Source organism: Crocodylus siamensis, chromosome 12 (genome assembly GCF_052110815.1).
Source record: "Crocodylus siamensis isolate JL-2025a chromosome 12, ASM5211081v1, whole genome shotgun sequence".
NCBI lineage: Eukaryota > Metazoa > Chordata > Crocodylia > Crocodylidae > Crocodylus > Crocodylus siamensis.
The window spans coordinates 9,580,235-9,600,182 of record NC_143406.1 but is presented as its reverse complement, the minus strand read 5'-3'; the positions used below and the strand labels follow the sequence as shown (position 1 = coordinate 9,600,182).

Sequence of the window (19,948 nt, the reverse complement as noted above, 5' to 3'; positions counted from 1 at the left end):
AGAGGGGGGTGGGCCCTGAGCTGGGAAGAGCCCAGCACAGCCTCTGCCCCAGCCCACAGTAGCATCCTGCCCTGCCCCATGCAGATCCAGGGACATGCATCCCCCAACTGCTCCCAGGACATGTGCAGCAGCAGGAACAGCCATCCTCTCCCTGTACCCGCCAGAGAGCAACAATGAACCAGGGTGGGCATGGGGGTCCTAGAGGCTCCATCCCCTCTGCACACCTGAGGCTGGTCCCACGCCAGCCCCTGGCTCCAGCCCCCCAGGCAGTACAGGGAGCCAGCCAGGGCTGAGGGGGCAGCGGATTCATTGGCACAGGGAGCACCAGCACTGGGCAGGGACCCCAGTCCCAGGGGAAGGGGTGGCCACATGGGTGCAGCAGGCCCCAGCCCTGATCCCAATCCTGGGCCTGGCTCAGCTCCACTCCCTCCCCTACTTCCACAGCTCTTTCCTGCTGCCCCCCCCCCAACTTTCCAAGCTGGGGGGGGTGTGCACATGCACTCAGACCCTCCCACCCCCACGTTCTTCTTCCCTCTGCTTATGTCTGTACCTCTTGCCTTCTCTGCTTTCCAGTCTCCATTGTTCAGGTACCCAATCAAGTATCCCAGCTCCAGCCTATTGCTAGTTTCCCCAATGGACCAGCATCTCTTTTTAGTCTCTCACAACATTTTACATTAAAGGTCATGTTTTTACCAGCGAGGTTAGTCATCAGAACAATATGGGATGTAGTGGATTTTCAGGCACTTAGTCGTTTTAAAACAACAGTTCCTCTTTCCAAAAGATCAGCTCTGTGGAGCACAGAAGTTATGAGCTAGATACAGGAATCAGTGGGCGAAATTCTCTGGCCCGTGTTATGCAATAAGCCAGACAACAGTCACCACTGTCCTTTAAGACCTTAAAAACAACCTTCCCAAAAACTAATAAACCTGGGCTTGTTCAAAGAAGCTGAGTGCAGGGACAGTAACAAGTCAATCGAGGCTGAAGTGGAAAGCCCTCCCAGCCAAAACTGCCATCTCATCCGAGGAGATACTAATTCCAACCACATCTGGAGTAGCCATTTCCATGCATGACTGGCAGATGTGGGTCCCCCAGGGATTGAGGGAGTTGGCAAGGTTGCCTAAGCAGAAGTTTAACTAAAGATCAGCAATGCTTCTATAAGAGATGGCTGCAGCTCTTGGTCATCATAGAAGTCATGATGTCTGCACCCTGTGGACCTCACACACTCACGCCTCTATCCATTCCCAGCCGCAAGACAACAGACACACACTTTGGGCAAGTAACTCAGCACCTTGCACTCCCCTCCCCAGCAAAAGGTCTACGAAAAAAGTGGGGATGTCTCCCCTGACTCAGCTCCTTTACCTCATATCTCTTCAGCCCAGACTCGGAGGCATGTATTGCTACCAGTGCAAAAGGGCCGTGGATAGCGGGCCATTGGTAGAGGTCAGGTGGACATTATTCCAAGTGCAAATAAAAAAACCACAACGACTGGATATTTAATAAAGTTTAATTTTTTATTAGGCTACTCAATATTATCTACAGCCATAAAATAGAAAGTAAATATTTTAAAAACTGTACAAAAGCAACGCACCAGGGACTGTGAGAAGAAACAGAGACAAAAGGGCATGAAGAGAACAAAGAGAATGGGACAGGACATGGCCACTTCCCAGAGGTGATGGAAGATGCTGGTAGAGTTGAAGGCAATACAGTTTGGCTCTGTATGTACTGAATTCTCTTGTGCAACTTTGTGTCCCACCCTGTAACAGAAGCTAGTACAGACCCCTACATTTAAAAATCAAAAAGGTTAAGATTAATAGAGAAAAAAAAAAAGGGGGGGGGGAGAGACACTACGCCCCACCAAGTCTTGGCACCAATTCTGTGCTTTAAAAATATACTATACAAGTAATTTTTTTTAAAAAAGGTACCCTACAGCAGCTGTTTAAAACATGGTTCTTATACATACACCACAAATATATATATTAAACATTTTCAACAATTAAATTCATTTGTACCTGTACAGAACTGAAGGAAAAAAAAAAAAGAAAAGACTCCAAGCAAATTAACCCCAAACTTGTGTTTTCAAGACAACGAAGAAATGTGCAAAATAACCCCAGAAAAGGCAGCATAGTAGCCTGGGTTTTTTTTGTTTGTTTGTTTGCTTGTTTTTGGGAGAGGCCAGGAGAGAGCAACTCCTGATAAGCTGGGGGGGGGTCCTCTCTTCTTGGCTACAGAAAAGTATCTGGGATGTGCAAGATGTCACCTGAACCCATTTGCCCAGGTTTTTAAAAGCTCACAATCATTCCTCCCTCTGCAGGGGTAACTCATGATATCTGGACAGGATCCACTTCCCTCTGCTGTCTACAAAGTATCATGTCGTGTTGTTGCAGAAATTGGCTTCATGTGAAACATCACCTCCTGGATTTCTGGCTGGCTGTCTTCCCATCCATCAGCATCTACTCTATTCACACCTTTTGTCCTTCCCCCCTTTTTTTGGGGGGGGGGAATGGGAAAAAAACACCCCACCATCCTTCCTGCCACACAATGAGGTTATCTTGATGAAGTAAGGCAGGGTGAAGGCTCCAATTTGTAGTACTTGACGCACAGTATAAAAACAAACAAACAGAGGGCTCCCCAACAGATCCATTTCTCCGTTTCAGGAGCGCTTTAGGCTTCAGCACGTGTTATTATTAAAGCCCTAACATTGAAGGGAACATATAAAGAACCTGGAAAAGGAGAGGATTGTAGCTGTATAAAGGATCTGTGATCAACACAAGCCAGGCTGGCCTGGCTTGCCAAGGGTCATATTGCACGCAAAAGGGTTTTGACAGGGGGAGGAGGGGGTGGGTGGGACAGGACTCTTTACCACCAGGGAGCCACCTGACCCCGCACTTTAAAGCTGCAGGTTAGAATCGACATAAAAAAAGAAAAAAAAAAAGGGAAGATGCAGACCGAGCGGCTGCTCAATTCATTTACCCACCCCAGGCTTCATGCCTGCCACTAGTGTCACATTGGCTGTGAAAGAAAGAGACGTGACCAGGAACGGAGAGGGAGACCTGGAAGTGATGGTGACAGTCGAGACAGCATCTTGACACTAACGTCAGCTACGCTGCCACCTTACCCAAAGGGGGGGGGGGGAAAAAAAAAAATAGAAGTGTCCATGTGGAGTTTTTTGGCATCAACTTTGCATTGAGGCATTCCTTCCTCGGTTTTCAGAAGGCCACCCCCCCTCCACCCCATTTCTCATTAGCCACCTTGTGCCCTCCCACACTTAGCCCCTGATGTTTGACATGGTGCCACTCCCCACACTTTCCCCTCGGCTTCACGCCCCGCCTTCAGCCAACTCAAGGGACAGTTTGCTCCCGGACTGCACAAGTTCATAATGGACGCTCTACAGCAGCTTGCCGTGAGTCGGGAGGAAAACGGCACGGGCTGCAGAGATCCTGCAGTGGGGATTTTGGTGTTAGTATTACAGGGAAGGGCCCTAAACAGTAAGAGGTCATTCTTCGTTGCAATATAAGGATACTTCAGAACCAGCCGTTCAAGGGCACGTTTGAATTTGGCATTGGAGGAAGGTTCTTCGGCCAAGAAGGTCTGTCACTAGCAACGGAGAGGCGGAGGGGAAGGTGTCAAGACCACCGTCTAAGCGGGTTGGTGCCAAATCATATGCCCTGGTTTCAGCTCTTAAACAAATGTCCTTCCACAAGATCATTGGTAAAGAAGGTAGCTCTTGAGGGATGCTGGCAGTGGCAGCGCATGGATCTCATTCAGTCTTTCCTTGCCCAAGGCCAGCCTCACGGCACGCCGGCACAGATCCATCAGAGGCAGTGGTTCCGCTGCAAGACAAACACACACACAAACACGTTAACGTAGAGCGAACTGCAAGCTGGGCGGCTGCACCGCTAGTGCCCGTTCTAGCAACCGGTATGCAAGCGGAGCAAGGCGGCAAAACAAAGACTTGGCCTGACCGCGAGCCCCTGGCTCCCCAGCCTCTTCGGCAAATACACCAGCACACCTCAGGCCACGACCCTGGAACATATGAATAGGCAAGGGAGGGTAGGACCCATCTGCAGAAGGCAGAGCGCCACGTTTGCCTTAAGAAATACTTGGGGATGGATATCAATAGTAGCAAAGGTAAAAGATACCACTTGGATTTTACTGTTTGATGAGCTAGGAGGAAGATGCAGTTCTAAGCACCTTAGGAGCTGTCATACTTTCAGTTTGGAGGGATGTTTCCTCTCATCCCCAAGATGCACATCAGCATATCAACAGCAAGCCTCAAGTCATTATTTCAAATGCCTCGCCAACAACGCATCTCCCTGGAGCATGTCCCCTACAGCTTGCAGTCTGATCCAGCAGCACCTGAAAGGCTTTGTCCACCAGTTCTGTTTCCACACATTTCATAGCTGTTAACAGGGAGCTAGCTTTACTTAGAGCTCCTGAAGCCAGTTCCTGTGCACACTGGGTATATTCCTTAACATGCACTGGTGCGAGCCCCCTGCCAGCACCAAGGAGTTTGCACACCTAAGCCGCAAGGGCATTGGCCGCAACACGTGGAAGAGTTCCTGCAGAGTGAAATCAGATTTCCCAAAATCCAAGCTGCATGCTGTTATGGACCTAGCAGCCAGGACACCTGCAGTCAGTGCTTGTACTAAACATGCATCACTGATGCGAGTAATAATTTCTTTTTTGCAGACAGCTCCTCCCTCTCCCCAGCCTCAAACCTCAGTGCAGCTGATCTGTCTGCAGTTTCCCCTCCAGACAGATTTTCCAGTGAGGTAGCTCAAGACATCATTCTTGATCAGAGGCTAATGTCAGCCAGCTTGAGAGAAACCTAAAACTTCATATGAAGTCAACAAATTCCATGAGCCCAATTGCCTAATTCAGGACCTTAGCAGGGGAGATTGCAGAAGAACCAGGCAAGCTACATATATATCCCAAAAGAAGATACAAAGCCTATTGAAATGAGTCTGATCTTGGGGAGTAGTTTCAGTACTAAGGAGAGAGAGAGAGAGAGAGAGAGAAAGAAAAAAACCCATGCCCTGCAGGCAGATCAGCAAAAAAAAAAAAGTAGTGATTTCTTGCAAGAATCTCTCTATCATGAGGACAGGAAAAAACAAAGTATGGAAGGCCTAGTCCTCTGAAAGTAATCCCACAATCTGAAACCAAACAACAGTCAAAAGCATGGCATCAAGATGAAACCACAAGAACATTTTTAGGTTTGGTTTCATAGACTAACAGCAGCCGGCAAATATGGCCCATGGGCCATATCTGGCCCACCAGGCCACTGTATCCAGCCCGGGGGGGGGGTAGGGGAGGGGCCTAAAAATGTGGAAAAATTAAATTATCTGCCCCTGGCTGCCTGTCAAAGGTGACAAGGTGCAAGTGGCAGCAGGACTTGAAGAAGGAGCCACAACCCCCCCCAACCTATACCTACCCACCCATACCCCCACCCCAACAATATACAAAAGTAAGATTTCATTTTAAGCTATTATACAATCACCTCTATGTACACTACACCCACGTAAGTAAATAAGGACACATTTTTTTTTGGAAAATCCAATTAATGAATGCTGTAGTACATGTTTGAGTTTTAGAAAATAATTTGGTATTTTTCTGGTTCTGAGATAGCACACCCCTTTGCCAAGAGGAGTACTTTCATGGGCGAGGTCCAGGGTAAGGGTGGTGGGACTTCTGGTCCCAAGACAGCAACCAGGGGGCGGGGCTCCTGGCAAGGGGCGGGGCTACCCATGCAGCCCTCGACAGCTTGCCAAAACTCAGTAAGCGGCCCTCCAGCTGAAATAAATTGCTCACCCTTGCTCTCGAAGTCAGGGGATGATTTTCACATCAAAACACCATAGATATACCAATGGTTCCCATCTCTTTTCATACAGCAGGAGGTTGCTCTGTCGCTGGAGACCAGACCAAAGTTATGAAGGCCAAGAATGAACACAGGGAATCTCAGAAGTTGAGATTTCAGCGTTTTTTCCTCTTGCTCTATATTTGTAGAGATTGTACTCAGGATCTTGAGCTCCTAACTGCAGTCTTGCCACCACCAAGGTTACATGAGCTAGCTAAAGACTCCCCCAAGAGGTTTGGAATTCCATAAACCAAAAATCAAGAGAACGCTCTGCATTCAGATGCATAATCAGCAAAAACGGGGGGGGAGGGGGGGGGAAAGAGTTTAAGCTGAGCAGACTGCCAAAACAGGCTAAATATAAAAGAAAATGAACTCTGAGTCAGCCTCATACTGACTTAAGAGTATTTACTAGCAACATTTTACTGCTCTCCACAGGAAAAACTCGTTTCTTGGGCTCTAAGGTCACAGTGGGCACGAACCAAGGTTGCAGCTGCACATAAAGACTTTATTATTTATATGTATATAAATATAAAATGTGAGGTTCTTAGCACTCACCTTTATGAACTATACAAGCTTGCAAATCCCTCTCCTACAGCACTGGCTAAATTTTGGGCACCTCAATGAACACTACACAACTAAGTTCAAACCGCCAAATTAGCATTCATTACAGATCATCTAAACATTGTTTACCTTTTATGGAAAAAAAAAAGGTTATTGCAGATTGGAAACTGCTAAAAAGTAAAGAGACACCTGAAGTTAGTAGTGACTTTGAAAGTCTTGGGTCAGGCATTGCAGCTTTCAGGATTCTCAAATGCAGACTGAAGCCAACAGCTCTACAAAAAGGTTCACACCTGCCAATGTTCACAGCGCTGCTGTTTCACAGACTGAAGATAGTACATACAGCATGCTCACTTTTCTGACCCCAACACTTTTCTGATCAGATCTCCTCCTTTGCACTACTCCACAATCATTCCGGTTACTAATGGAGACAGAAAAAATCCTTTGTCCCCCACCCCTGTAAATTTAGCACATAACCTTTATCCACCTAGGATAAAGACCACTGAAAATGAAGATTCATGTTTGCTGAAAAGTTTTTTCTACATATCTTGAGGCACCAGCACAGCTTGTGAATGCTGGAGATGCTGGGGTGCATGGAGAGTCCCACAGGAGCACGTGGAGGGCCCCCCTGCGCTCGGCAGTGACCCTGGAAGTACCTCCAGTCCATTTCTGGGGAGCGCACTGGGGGGCTCCCCTAGCTCAGCAATCAGTCATCGGGAGACCGCAGGTGACCCTCCGACCCACGAAGTACCAGTCACCAAGCCGGGGGGGACAAGGTACTCCCCAGCGGACCTGGAAGTGCTTCTGGTCCACTTCTAGGTTTGCTGCTGAATGCGCTGGGGACCCCCCCCGCGCTCCTGTAGGGCACTCCATGCACCCCAGCATCGCAGCATTCACGAGCCCCGCTATGTAGAGGTGCGTGGAAAAGACATTTAAACCCGTGTCTATGTCCGAATCGCCGATTTGGAGGGTTCCGATTCAATTTGGAGAGATTAAAGGGTCCTCCGATTTGATTTGGAGATTCGGCCGCCGAATCGAATCAGGGACCGAAGCTTCACACAGCCCTACCAACTTCCACCCACAATCCCTTTGGGTGACCGGGACAGTCACCTCTGTGGTGGTCGCTCTCCACACATTTCATCAGTGTTCTGGCCCATTTCATACCAAATTTCAGCTCTTTGCCACAACTCTTAGGCCTTCTGCTCACGCGCCTTCGACACACTTTTTATGTACTCCGCAACCTGCCAGGGAAGCCAACCTTGACTGCAAACTGGTCCGCTCTTCCCTCAAAAAAGTCTCTTTTCCCATGCTGTTGCTAGCACGTGTCCCTGCATGGATCCCCAAGGCTACTCTTCTCCTGGAGATCCAGTTCAACTGCCGTGCTGATAAATCAACTTTGTAATGGCTACCTTGGGAGGCACACAGGGACACAACAAGGGCACATAAATATTGTGCGTTTCTCTCCCCTGCTCCAGCCCCATTGCCAACTTCATTTGTTAATTCAGCCCAGTCCTTGCCCTGCAGAACTTACAATCTTTGTCTAGACAACATGCAGGACCATGAGACCCTGACCCTCTTCGGGGCCAGCGGGCATTACTGCAACATAAACACATTCTGATTAAGTGGCCTTTAGAGAGGAGTTTTTATGGAAATTAATTTGGCTAGCCAGAACTTTGCCCTACTCTAGTTTGCATAGATAACCTTTTAATAGCCTCTTCAAACGATAGCTTGACTCAACAAGAGATAAGACAAAAGTGAGATAAGACTAAGGTTTGGTGGAACACCAAACAAACGCTCAGAAAAATAAGCCCAAATTCCCTCTGCCCCGACTCGCAGTTCACAAGTACACAGGTCATTAAGCCCAGGGCTTATATTGGAAACAACTAGTCAGACATTTTTCCCAGTGGCATCTAACCATTCATGATCTCCTTCCACTACTCCCTCTGATCTAGGTTATGCTCCCGTAGCCCCCCAAAATGGGCGTATTTTCTCTTGCAAGCCAAGGCAGAATGTGCTTTCTTCCTTGCAAAAGGGATTTTTGTGCCAAGAACTGACCCAACACAAGCTACCCGTTGGGTCTGATCTCTAAAAACTCGATAGTTGGAACCTGGCTACTGCTGCAATGGTGGAGGGCCTCAAGCTGGACTCTGCTATCGTTTGAAGGGGGTGCCCCAGCGAACAGGTTTCAGCTCAAACAGTTTAAGCCCTACTCTCCAGGACCAGTCACTGATCTTTGCTCAGTGCTCAGCCGTCTACCTAGACCGGAAGTGGCAAGACACAGGGTCCTTTGATTTTAGAAGGTAGTTTTAAGCTGTTGGAAGCAGTCACCTACATGCAAAGTATGCAGAACTGCACATTTTAAAGGCTTAAGTTCCCAGAGTACAGAAGTAATGCCTAAGAGAGAGAGAGACAGACAGACACAAAGATCCTACTTCAGTTGAATGCCTTTTTCTGTTTCACAAAAAAAGTATGCTCACCCGGTCCCTTGACTCGAAAGCTAGTCCTCAAATAAAGTACTCTTGATTGTTAACCTCAAGGGAAGGCAAAACGTTTCCAGGCAGCTTCTCTGCCTTGCAAGTCTCAGATAAGGAAACCTGACAGGGCGATTGGAAAAGATCATAGTGCAGATGAAAGAACCGACCCCGTGTACATGCCTCAAAGCTAGATGTGCATCAGTTTAGTCCCCATCATGGTTTAGGAGGACGGACCTTTGTGCTCCATGCCCTAGCCATCTGTTTCTCATCATCATTTAAGCTGCGTCCGTTTTGCCCCCTAAACCTCTACACGGTTTGGAACCGACCTCCGTATGAGATTACTGCAGCACAGAGGTTATTATGATGAACAATAGGAATGCACTTTCCAAGAAAGAGGAAAAATTGCAGAGTTGACAGAGGAATTCCCTCTAGTGTGCAATGCAGGCTCTACTTCAGGAGTAAAACGCTTTCTTTAAATAGCAACCGTGACCTGATGGGTAGTTGTCATAAGTAAGGATAAAATCCCAATTGATACCTAAAAGCAAACTGCACAGAAAACTAAAAGCACAAGCATTTAATGAGTCCAGATAGTACCAGGAGTAGTACAATTAAAAATATAATGGTAAGAGCTCAGAGAATAGTACAGGCCGATCTGTCTTACTGACAGCGTCTGCACACGATCTCTAACAAGCTGGAGACCCAGAGATTAAAGCCTAGTAGTTCTGCAGGTCTTCAGCAGGACAGCAAAATGATGCTGCACACCAAGAACAAGACACTGAGACGAGCCAAACGCACACAGATGAGCTTCTGCAGTTTCACTTTTGCACATGCCAGTTACTCCGCACTTGCTCTGCCCCAGCCAGCATTACTCCATTGTACGCAGATTGTTACTGTCACTACTTAAGCAAATGTGGCAACCAAACTAATGCTTAAAATGGGACTCCTGCCCGATATCTGTCAAGAGGAAATTACACTAACTCATCTGGATGGTTGCATCTTTGCAGCTCAGCTGGGCAGCAAGAACTGGAAGTTTTAAGCACAGACTGCATCCATTACTGCTCAAAAAAAAGGCAGGGTCTCCTTTGCCCTTTGTTTTTACAGTCCCTAGAACAGCGGAGTCCACTGCGGCTCCTACTTGCCACCTCAATAGCCATAATAGCTTGCTCTCTTGCAAGTAGCAATGCCTCATCTGTTGCTTTAATATCTGCAGTGCTGGGTACTTCTATTTTGTTCTACTGATGGGAATTAATCTACTGAAAGCGTTCATGCTATCCCCATCTTCTATCATAGTGGACTTGAAGAGCCCGAGTAACCGTAGGCAGTTATAAAATGGGGTCTATTCCTTAACTTGAATCAAGAGCCTCCTCCCCACAAAATGAGCCAAATATACTACCACCCCTTGCAACAATACAGGACACTCACTGCAGCGTTTGGGATGGCTAGGATGGATTTCCAGCCTGCAGAGTCACTTAAAAGTTGTGGTGCAACTTCATGCACTGCCTACAGCTACCCAGACGCATCAGCTCCATTTACACTGCTGGAGTGGTAGTCTGGGGGCCTGGTGTCTTCAACCAGAAATAATTTTGGTCCTAAATACAGCCCACCATATTGGGCTACAGTGGAAACTCCCATCTCCCAACCCCCCCGCCCTCCCCAGTCCTTTAGAGGCTAAATGTAGTAGATTTTTTTTTTTTGCCTACTGGTACTGAAAATGGGATTCCCTACCCTCAGCATTTTTAATTCTTAGTTACTAGGAAGGGAGCAGTGATGGAGAGTTGGGCTCTTTGGAGGTCTAGGGTTGCATGCAGAACCGTGCAACTTTAGAAACAAGCTGCCAAGGGTGATACTCACGGTCAAGCCCATTCAAGTAGCGCATCCGTATTTCACAGTGCCCCCACACGGCACTTACAACTGGATACAGTTTTTTCCCTTTGAGCCCTCGAAAAGCAACGCCCATGTACTGTCCATCTACAATGAAGCTCAAGGTCCCATCATCCATGTCCAGGACCACCAGGAAAGAGTCCGGCACTATAAAAGTCTCATCTGGCTCCAAGAAGGCGGGGTAGGTTTTACTTGGCTGGTTCTTCCCGTCGTGGTACAGCCTGTTCCGCCCGAGGTCCCAGCCCCAAGATTCATGGTTGTTTCCTACAAGCGTCGTGTACCCTACAGAATGCAGGGGGGCGTCTGCCGTCGCCACGCCGACCACCGCGTGCGTGCCTCGCTGTCGCATCGCCCACGTAATCTGCCACACGTGCAGTCCTCGGGTATAGCCCACTTTGCCTCGAATGGCGTCTGTGCTCTGAGCCACCGGATGCCGGTGAAATATTAGTTTGTCATCTTCCTTCACAAATACATTCAGCGACCGGTCGTCGTTATTCCACGAATGTAGCAACTGGACATCGTAGGATACCGACGGCATGTCCAACAGCAAGTCCAGGCGGGTGGGCTTGCAGTAGTCCAGCCCCTGGAGCTCCTGCTTCAGTGGCCTGTATACAGGGTCTCTCATATCCACAGTCTTTATCCCACCAGTGACCTTCTGACCCATGTTGCCTTGCAATTTCACGTGTTTATAGACTCCCAGGGCAAGCTCATCAATTAGCCCGCCTCTCCCGTTCCTGCTGTCATTCAGCCCTGCAGAAGAAGAGGTTGCTAGGAAACCTTGTCAAGATGTGCGCTGGTCAGTATTGCCTAATGGATGGAAAGAAAAACAAGGAGAGTTAAACATTAGCACACAACCTTGTCTGCAAGATTTACAGAACCTTTTTGTTTGGACAAACACATCAAAGCACATCCCAGAAAGGGGGCCGTGCGTGCCACCTGCTCTCGTACGCTCTTCACAAAGAGATCAGCACTATCGCCAACTGGAAGGTTTAATACTTGCTACATGGACTCTAAGTTTTCTTGAAGTGCTGGGAAAGTATGAGCCGCCTGGCAAAAAAAAAAAAAGATGCATTTTGGCTTTATACAGCTTACAAGTATACAGCCTCCCAAGAGCAGACACCGGTCTCCTCATGCTATATTCTCTGATGAACAACAGTCAAGGCGGGGTGGGGGAAGCAAAACCAAACCTTAGGTGTCAGACGGTTGCTTCCCCCGTAAAGCAAGCTTTTTTTCAGTCATACTGCAAGGACAGGACTTCAGCACCTTCACTCACACACACACACACACACACACACACGGCCTCTCTAACGTGCAGTTCCTCCCCAGATTAGGCCTGCTTTTTCCTCCCAGCCAGGGCCACGTTGCTGCGCACCGCAGGACCTGTGGCTCATACAGGCATTTAAGCAAGAGTCAAATTCACGCAAGGAGTGGAATCTAGTGCAAGGCAATGCAAAAGTTCCTGCCAATGGCCTCAGAAAGGCCATACAAATTAACACTGATATTGCTGTGACCGGGCATAGCCTTGCTTTGCCTCTAGTCTCGACACACGCCCTCGGACAAGCTACACGGGAGCTCCCAGCCAATGCCAAGACCCTCCACCTGTGCGTATCTTTCCAGCTCCCTATAAAGGCCCTGGAATTACAGTCCAAGGGGAGGACAGTCAAAGCAAAGCCATCTCCAGCTGCTCAGAAAGCAGCCAAAACATACCCAGCCTTCAATACTCAACGAAAAACTCCCTAAGCCACCACAAGCAACCACCTGCAGTTGTCCACCAAGATTCAGATGGACTGAAGAAAGCCGAGCTCCTCTGAAGAGCCCCCATTTCACCTTACTCGTAGATTGAAATAGTTGTGGTAGGAAAGCCGAACGTGCTCACTTGGGCTTGGTTATTGAAGCTGAACGCCGCAGCTCAGGAACTAGCCGCGTTTGGCATTGAGTACGCTCTCATATATTCAAGCCACTTGTATATTTGAGAGCGTACTAAATGCCCCCATGGCACCCACGTCTGAGAAGCAAACTCCAGATCGATGCACTAAGTCACAGAGGTGACTGGAATATTGCAAAACCGGGTGTAGGAAAAGAGCAGGCTTCATTTCATTGCCTCCCTTCACAGAGCCCACAGGCTTGAAGACCCGCAAAACACAGCATCCTGCTAAGCTACTACAACGGAGTCGGGAACGGCATGTCCTGGTTGCCGGTCCGGCGAGGGTCAGGAGCACAGCAGGGGAAGCACTCTGCTCACGCCAGGTAAGAGATGCTGGAAGTCGTCTCCCTGGAACAGCCGCAAGCTGCCCAGGGAGGCCCGATCCAGTCTCCCATGGCCCTTCGGAGTAGGAGGGATCCTCAAGACTAAGACTCCCGGAGCAAAAACGACAAGCACGCTGGCTTGCCTTTGCAGCACAGCCACGAACAGCTTCCTTCCTCCGCAGCTGAAATGCAGCTCCCGAAAAAGGAAAAAGCTTCAAACCGTGGCTGCTTCCCGATAGCAATAACGTTCTCAGACAAGGTCGAGGCCAGGCAAGAAGGAAAAAAGCACTCGGTTAGGACGGTTACACACCTTTTGCGGGTCTGCCAGCAGAGTCGAGGAGAACACGGCCACCCATAGGTCTGGAGAGGGAATTCTCCTCCGCCACCCCTCCCTCAACCCAAGGCTCCTAAGTACCTTAGGCGGCCGACTCTGCAAATCCGAGCCAGCAGGCTTACGGAGGCCCACGTTCCAGCAGCGCTTGGCAGGGGAGCTCCCATCGAGTCGCTGGAATCCAGGCAGCAGTTATTTAAACCACCACACCCCCCCGCCCCCCCGTGCAATTTAGTGTCTCAACTTAACGGCTTCAACTTGGGCAGCTCCTCTTCTCACCGCCAAGCAGACCCGAAAATGGCCTCTTTGGGGTGCGGAGGGAGCAGCAGAGCAAGATTATTTTCAGACAGTTTCCTTCCAAGCTCCGGACAGACTCATTTTAGAAAGAAAGAAATAAAATAAAGAAGCTTCTCTGCCTAGAGAAACCAGCTACCTTTGTGCACCTTTCCCCCACGGCATCACATCTACCCAAGCAGCTCTGCTCTCGCTTGGCTACACAAGCAGCCCTCTGTACACAGAGATGCCAGAGTGAGGGCAGCTATTAGGAAAATTTTTAAAAGTGGGAGGGGAGGGAACAAGCTTTCTAAGAAAAAAAAAAAAAAAAAAAAAAGTGTTATTTTAACATTTCCTGGAGTGAGGCAATCGCCCAGAACTCCTGCCAGCTATAGTCACAACAGTTACTCATGACCGGGACTTCATCTGGCATGGAAAATCATGGAGCATGAATCAGATTTTATATAAAAAAAAAAAAAAAAAAAGTTACCAAAGTCCTGTTGATTGCAAGCTGGCCGATCGGCTTCCCTTAAGCTTTGGGCTAGCAAGGGTGCCGAGGCCATGTTGCCGGTTTGTTTTAGTGCCTGCAGCTTCGGGGGATGCTGCAGTCCTGTGGAGGTTTGGACAGTAAAACTCGACTTAAACATGTTCATGGACCCTTCTCCTGTCGGGGTTTACAGCCCTGCCCGGCTCCAAGTTTGCAATGTAGCTGCCCGGCTGGCACGCTCCATTCTCAGTAACGAAGCAGCCAGTCCCCTAATCTGTGCACTGACCATCATACTAAAGACGAGCACTATAGGGGAGGCAAATGTCTCATGCCTCGCCACCAGTTCTCCTTTGGTTTACTGGGCTCCAAAAGATCCACTGCCTTCCATTCAGGGCCCTGTGTTATACGGGAACCTAAGGAACAAAAGCAGCTGGTTAAACACCTCCAGTTGAACAAGCCAGAGCTGTCAACATTGGCAGGAAATCCATTTGAAGAGAGGATAATTCATGTAAAGTAACATTATGCACAGGGGCGCCCTGGACAAGCTGAGAACCGTGCAAGGAACAAAGTCAGCCAGTACATGCTGGAGCGTAAGCAAGGAGCAGAGTCAAGCAGCTGCTGAACAAATTCAGAGACAAAAAAAAAAAAAAAAAAGACGGAAGTCCCCAAAGCCTCTTTAAAATCTGCGCCATATCCTCACTCAACCTCTGAGCTTCTCCTCCACTTCGCTCCGCCTCCCCAAACGGTGCCAACGCCAGGTCTTTGCTTAAGTCGCACATTGTTAAGGGCCTGTCAGTCATCCAAGGCATCACATGGCAAAGACCTGAGCCAGACTGCAACGTGCACAACTTGGTGGGGAAAGGGAGGCAGGAGGCGGCACGGGATGACACCTAGCACAGGCTCACGTCCAGGAGTTGACAGGAGTGCAAACGCTCCCGGCACATTGCAGGAATTACACTGGGGCAGCACTGAAGAACATGCCACCGGCCCTAGCCCTCAGGACCCGGGTATGTTCAGCCTCACTGACTGAACGTGGACGAGTGGTTCTTTGCACTGAAATAGCTGTCCGCATCAAGCTGCTTTAAAACTACTTGCATTCAACTGTTCCAACCACATCACCAAGACGTGTCCCGCAGCAGGAGTGACACATGCCACAGAGCTGGCCGAGAATAGGTGCACAATGTGCTTAGTGCAATTTTGATTCACTGCTCTTAGCACCCTTTCCCTCGCCCGCACATCTCTCATAAAACAGACGACTTGTCCAGGGTTGAAGAGCATTCCCTTTCCCTCTCAAAGCCTCATCTTCCAGTTACAGGGAATTCCTTAAAGAGGGTGCTCTCAAATTGCCAGCTCAGTCGGAGACGTAGAAGTTAAGCTCTGCACCAGATACATTAGGACTCAGCCAAGTCAGAGCAGCTCTCGCTCCCGTCAGGAATCTTGTCCCAAAACAGCACCCAAGTGAAAATTTTAGGAAGTTTCAGTCTACATTGCTTATTTCGACAGAAGAGTGCACGCAGTGGTTTTGAGATCATGATATTCATGCCAAGTAAAGCCAAAATTAGCCATCTGACATCAAGGAACAATGGCAGGCAATTAAGGGAGATTGTCACACAGGGTAAAATCAAGGCTAATACACATTTAGAAAGCAATAGGCCAATTCATTTGTCAACAGCTTTGACTAAGAAAGACAATCAGAGTACTCGTAGAAGAGAGATGCAGAGATTTCCTGAACACGCCAGTCCACGTGACGGTACCACACAGGAAATTTCAGCCCAAACCAATGAATGTCTGGCACGGGCGGTTTTGAAACTAGACATGCCTCGCCAGAAATGCCATTGTTCTTCTTTGCAACTACACAAATAACCTCATCTACCTGCTCACAATCCAGATGGGCCAGCTGGGCTGGATTCTGGTACTAGTCACCTCCAGAAGCTATTCATATAAAATCGACTACCGACACGATACCGACTTGAGAATAGCCTCGATCCAGCAATCCGCGTAAGTGTACTAAGTGTAGACGAGTGCATGCAAGTATTTCCACCAGCCACTTAAAATCAGTTAACTCCTACTTGAAGGCGAATGAGAGAAAGGGTGGACTTTACATAGCAAAGGGTCCCAAGGACAGAAAGAAAAAACTCCAAAACTCAATGCTACCCTGGATTTCTGGGTTATGAACAAGCTTTTTTAGTCTACTATGATTTTTTACCTCCTGTCAACCAATTCCTCCAGAAATGGGGTAAAACGTGCCACAAGCCACATGGCACTTCCAAAGTACGTTTGTTGAGGCAGCAATTCTCCCAGCAGACAAAATAAAGCAACCCCCTCCTTCCTCCTAGGATAAGGCAGGCAATGAATAGTGCTCAAGTTAAAAGTTACATTCCCAAGGGCAAACAATTATGGAGCTAGCAAGCTCCGAGAAGCCAAGAACCAGTCAGGCCAAAAAAAGAAAGAGGTTGTCAGGGAGGGAAGTAAAGACAGCAAAGAATTAACCTATTTTTGTGCAAGCGGGCTGGGCACTCTGCAAGAGATGTGCTCCTTGAACGTATGCAAGAGAGGGAAATTCACCTGCAGCGTTTAAGACAGGTTGACAAATACTGCACACCATCCCCTATAACCTGGAAAGCTAGGTAGTGAAAGCCAAAGTTTGCAGGGACTCCCATTAGCTACAGAGAGGATTATTCTCCAAGGGCCAACTGGAGGTTTAAACACAAAAGCTTAGCAGCCCCTGGCTCAGCAAGGGTCAAATGGAACAGGATACAGTTCTGCTTTGCAAATAGCTTTAGACCCCAAAGACTGACTTCCATACTGATGAAGAGGTAATTTACTTGTCTAGGACAGTAATTACCACACTGGTCCTCACTACAGGTAACTCAGGACCAGATGACGGCAGCTCTGGAAGAGGGAGCACAAGCTACTGGTCATGACACTATTTTGTATATAAAGTACTACCAAGCAAGGTGTTAGTTCTCTGCTCACGAACTCACCATCCCCGCTCTTCTAGGCCCCCTTATACTGAAGTTACTATATTTGAATACAGCTGACCAAACGAGTCTGCTAACAACGCAGAGCAGAAACTAGCCATCAGCATCATGTCAGCTAACTCAATGGTTTAGTCCTGTTCCAACATGTGAATGTTCATTAACAAAGGCAAAAAACCCCCCAAAAAACCCCTAACCTTGAACTCCAGTGCATTTAAACTGCTTTTTAAAAACTAGTTTCCCAGGGGCTCCAAATCTTAAAGGATGCATCACACAGCTCCAAAAACAAAATCCATTATTGCTCCAGACAAGTTAAGCCAAGTCACCTACATTCAAATGCACCCTCCCCACCTGCCCCAGGCTTCAAGCCTCTCATTCCTTCCAGCTCGATCCTATCTGCAAGCGCAGTAAAAGCTTTGTTATCCAGCGTGAGCAGGGTGCCGGTTATCTAAAAATTCCAGTTATCAGAGTTATACAGAAGACAGGGCCACACTTGTAGTGCAAATACTTGATGCGCACACGCATGCTGGACAGACTAAGCAGAGATTCTGGTTGCTAAAGTGAGGATTTGTATTGGGGAATATTGGAAACTCTGGTTAACTGAGTACTGTAGTTAGTAAAATGTTGGTTAAAAAAAAACACAGCTTTTACTGTACTAGGCAGTAAAAATCAAACTACCTGCAGAAGAAGCCTGAGCCGAGGAACCCATGCTCAAGATGCCTTCCCTACTCTTTTTAAAGCTAGCTGGCTGTACATACTACTATGCTATCACAGGAAAAGAAGTATAGCTTTGTATAGCTTGAGGCAGGTATTTAAAACAGGTCAAAGCCAACCTTAAGAACTTGGTCCAGAAACAATGCAAGTCCGCAGAGCACAAAGTCACCTCCACAAGGCAGAGGCACGCTGCACTTGGCGTCTTCAGATGTGCCTGTAAAGCTCCACCTGTGTCACACACCTTTGCTCCATCCCTGGCAACGACGGCTGAGTTTGCAGTACGTGCTGCCCCGAGCTGTGCAACCGCAGAAGATCGAAACAAGCATTAAAGAAAGAGAGGCTACGCATAAAGAGGTCCAGGAACAAAACGTCACTTCCAAAACACGGAAGCAGCAGAGGGAGATGAGGGACAGAAAAGTACCCCTCCCTGCTCCAGACATCTAGGATGAACTCAGTACACTGAGCCCAACAGTGCAGTTGCCTGGGCTTCATCTCTGCTCTCTCCCTTTTCAGTGCCATGTACTGTAGGAAGGGAATGACAAAAGCAGCTTGAGCCAGCTAAGATTTAACAAGTGGCATTCAAAACCACATCAGGACAGAGCGAGCCGCAGAGGGGAGACGCCTGGCACAACCATGAGCAAGCGGCACCCCGGGAGGCTCCATTAAGCTTCTCTTCCTGGTTCCCATATCAGTTCTGCTTTAAGGCTATTTGTTCAAGAGACCGTTTACTCTGGCTTGCTCTCTTCCCACAATATTCATACAGAGTTTCTATAAAGAAGAGGCCAAGCATATACAGAGCACCGGAGCATACTAGGTGCTTTACAAAACACGGACTAAATGAGAACCCTACTAACAAGAAGCTAAGGATCCCAAAAGACCCCATACAGAGGAGGAAAGGAAAAAGAGATTCTGCACGCGGCCACTTGAATTGGTTTTCAAAAAAGAGAACAGTGACATCCTCCACGGTCCTGGCATGGCCTTCATCAGTTTGCCCTCCATCATACTTTCAACTTGGCTTACTGATTAAACACAGGCTCTAGGAATTTGCGGTCTCCTCCCCAACCTTGTTTTACAGCAGATGGAAAATAAACTCCGTCATCTCTGCCTGCTTTTGAGAGGAGGGTCCCGTTGTGATCCAGCTGGCAGGCACTGGATGGGAGTCAGGAGACCTGGACTCAAGTCTCAGCTGTGCCAGCTGACTCCACGGTCCTGGAAAAAGCACTAAAAGCTCAGTGTTTAGCTTGCAGATTCTTTTCCGCAACCACTTGCTGTATTTGTATAGCCCATCGTACCATGCGCTGTTGCTTCTTCCCCATCTCCCCTCCTTCCAAATCTCAACTGGGGCCTGCAGATGCTACTTTACTCCAAGAGGTTCAAGTCCTTTGCTATTAACGTCGTCTCAGGGCACAGACACTGTTGTCACACAGTTGTCCTGCCTACCTATACAGTTCAGCGCAGCTATCAATTGAGCTTGGCCTGGAAAGAGAGCACCCCCACCCTCTCTTGGTCCCCACTGACGTTGGCCCGACTCAGCTCCATGCAATACAAGTCGGGGCCCCCAGGGGCCAGGGCTGCAGGCTCTCCTGGAGGTGAAATCAAATCAAATCAGTGTTACCAGCACAGTGGTTAGTCCCACCCACCACTCCAGTCCAGCCTGAAGGTGATCAGACAACACTGAAGCACTTAGGCCACCTAATTCCTCAATGAAACACTACCCCCTGCAGCAAGCATCTGCTCTCAGCCGCTACCCACTGCTAGCAATTAAATCAAAGTTTCAGCGAGGCTTCTCTCTTGCAGACTAAGCCTTCCAATGCTGTGCCAAGAGCCAGGCTCTGTGAAGCAAATGCTTACCGGCATCTGAAGAGCGGGCTGGTCAAATAGTTCAGAAGGAGATGATCCTACTGGCTGCACGGGTTTGAGCTATTCTCAAAGTGCTGCAGTGTCGCTCCGTCGGGGACAGCAGACAGTCTGCATTGCACAGGCACAGCCTCCTTTGGCAAGCGGTTACCATCTCTCTTCCAGTCTTGCTTAAAACACACCGCAAGGGTTGCCAAAGGGGCAACTTCCCCCCAGCTGCACCCACCCCGGGAGCGGAAGCAAGTTCAGTTGCTGGGAGGGCTGCTGCTGTCTCTGCAGAAAGTGAAACTGCTT

General features: G+C 48.5%; 1 protein-coding gene across 2 annotated transcripts in view; it reads right to left on the bottom strand.

The window, feature by feature from the left end:
- Positions 1-1,486: 1,486 nt before the first annotated feature.
- The window catches only part of SPSB1 (splA/ryanodine receptor domain and SOCS box containing 1), a 73,305-nt gene continuing 54,843 nt past the window's right edge, over positions 1,487-19,948 (bottom strand). The window contains exons 1-3 of one of the 2 annotated variants that reach the window (XM_090024319.1): positions 13,325-13,438; positions 10,738-11,574; positions 1,487-3,830 (exon numbers count right to left, since the gene is read on the bottom strand). In XM_090024319.1, the coding sequence (XP_089880445.1) occupies positions 3,703-3,830; positions 10,738-11,431 (822 nt within the window). In that variant the 5' untranslated portion in view covers positions 11,432-11,574; positions 13,325-13,438 and the 3' untranslated portion in view covers positions 1,487-3,702. Of the gene's footprint in view, positions 3,831-10,737; positions 11,575-13,324; positions 13,439-19,948 lie in introns of those variants that run through there. The other variant, XM_090024317.1, reaches the window with a different exon arrangement.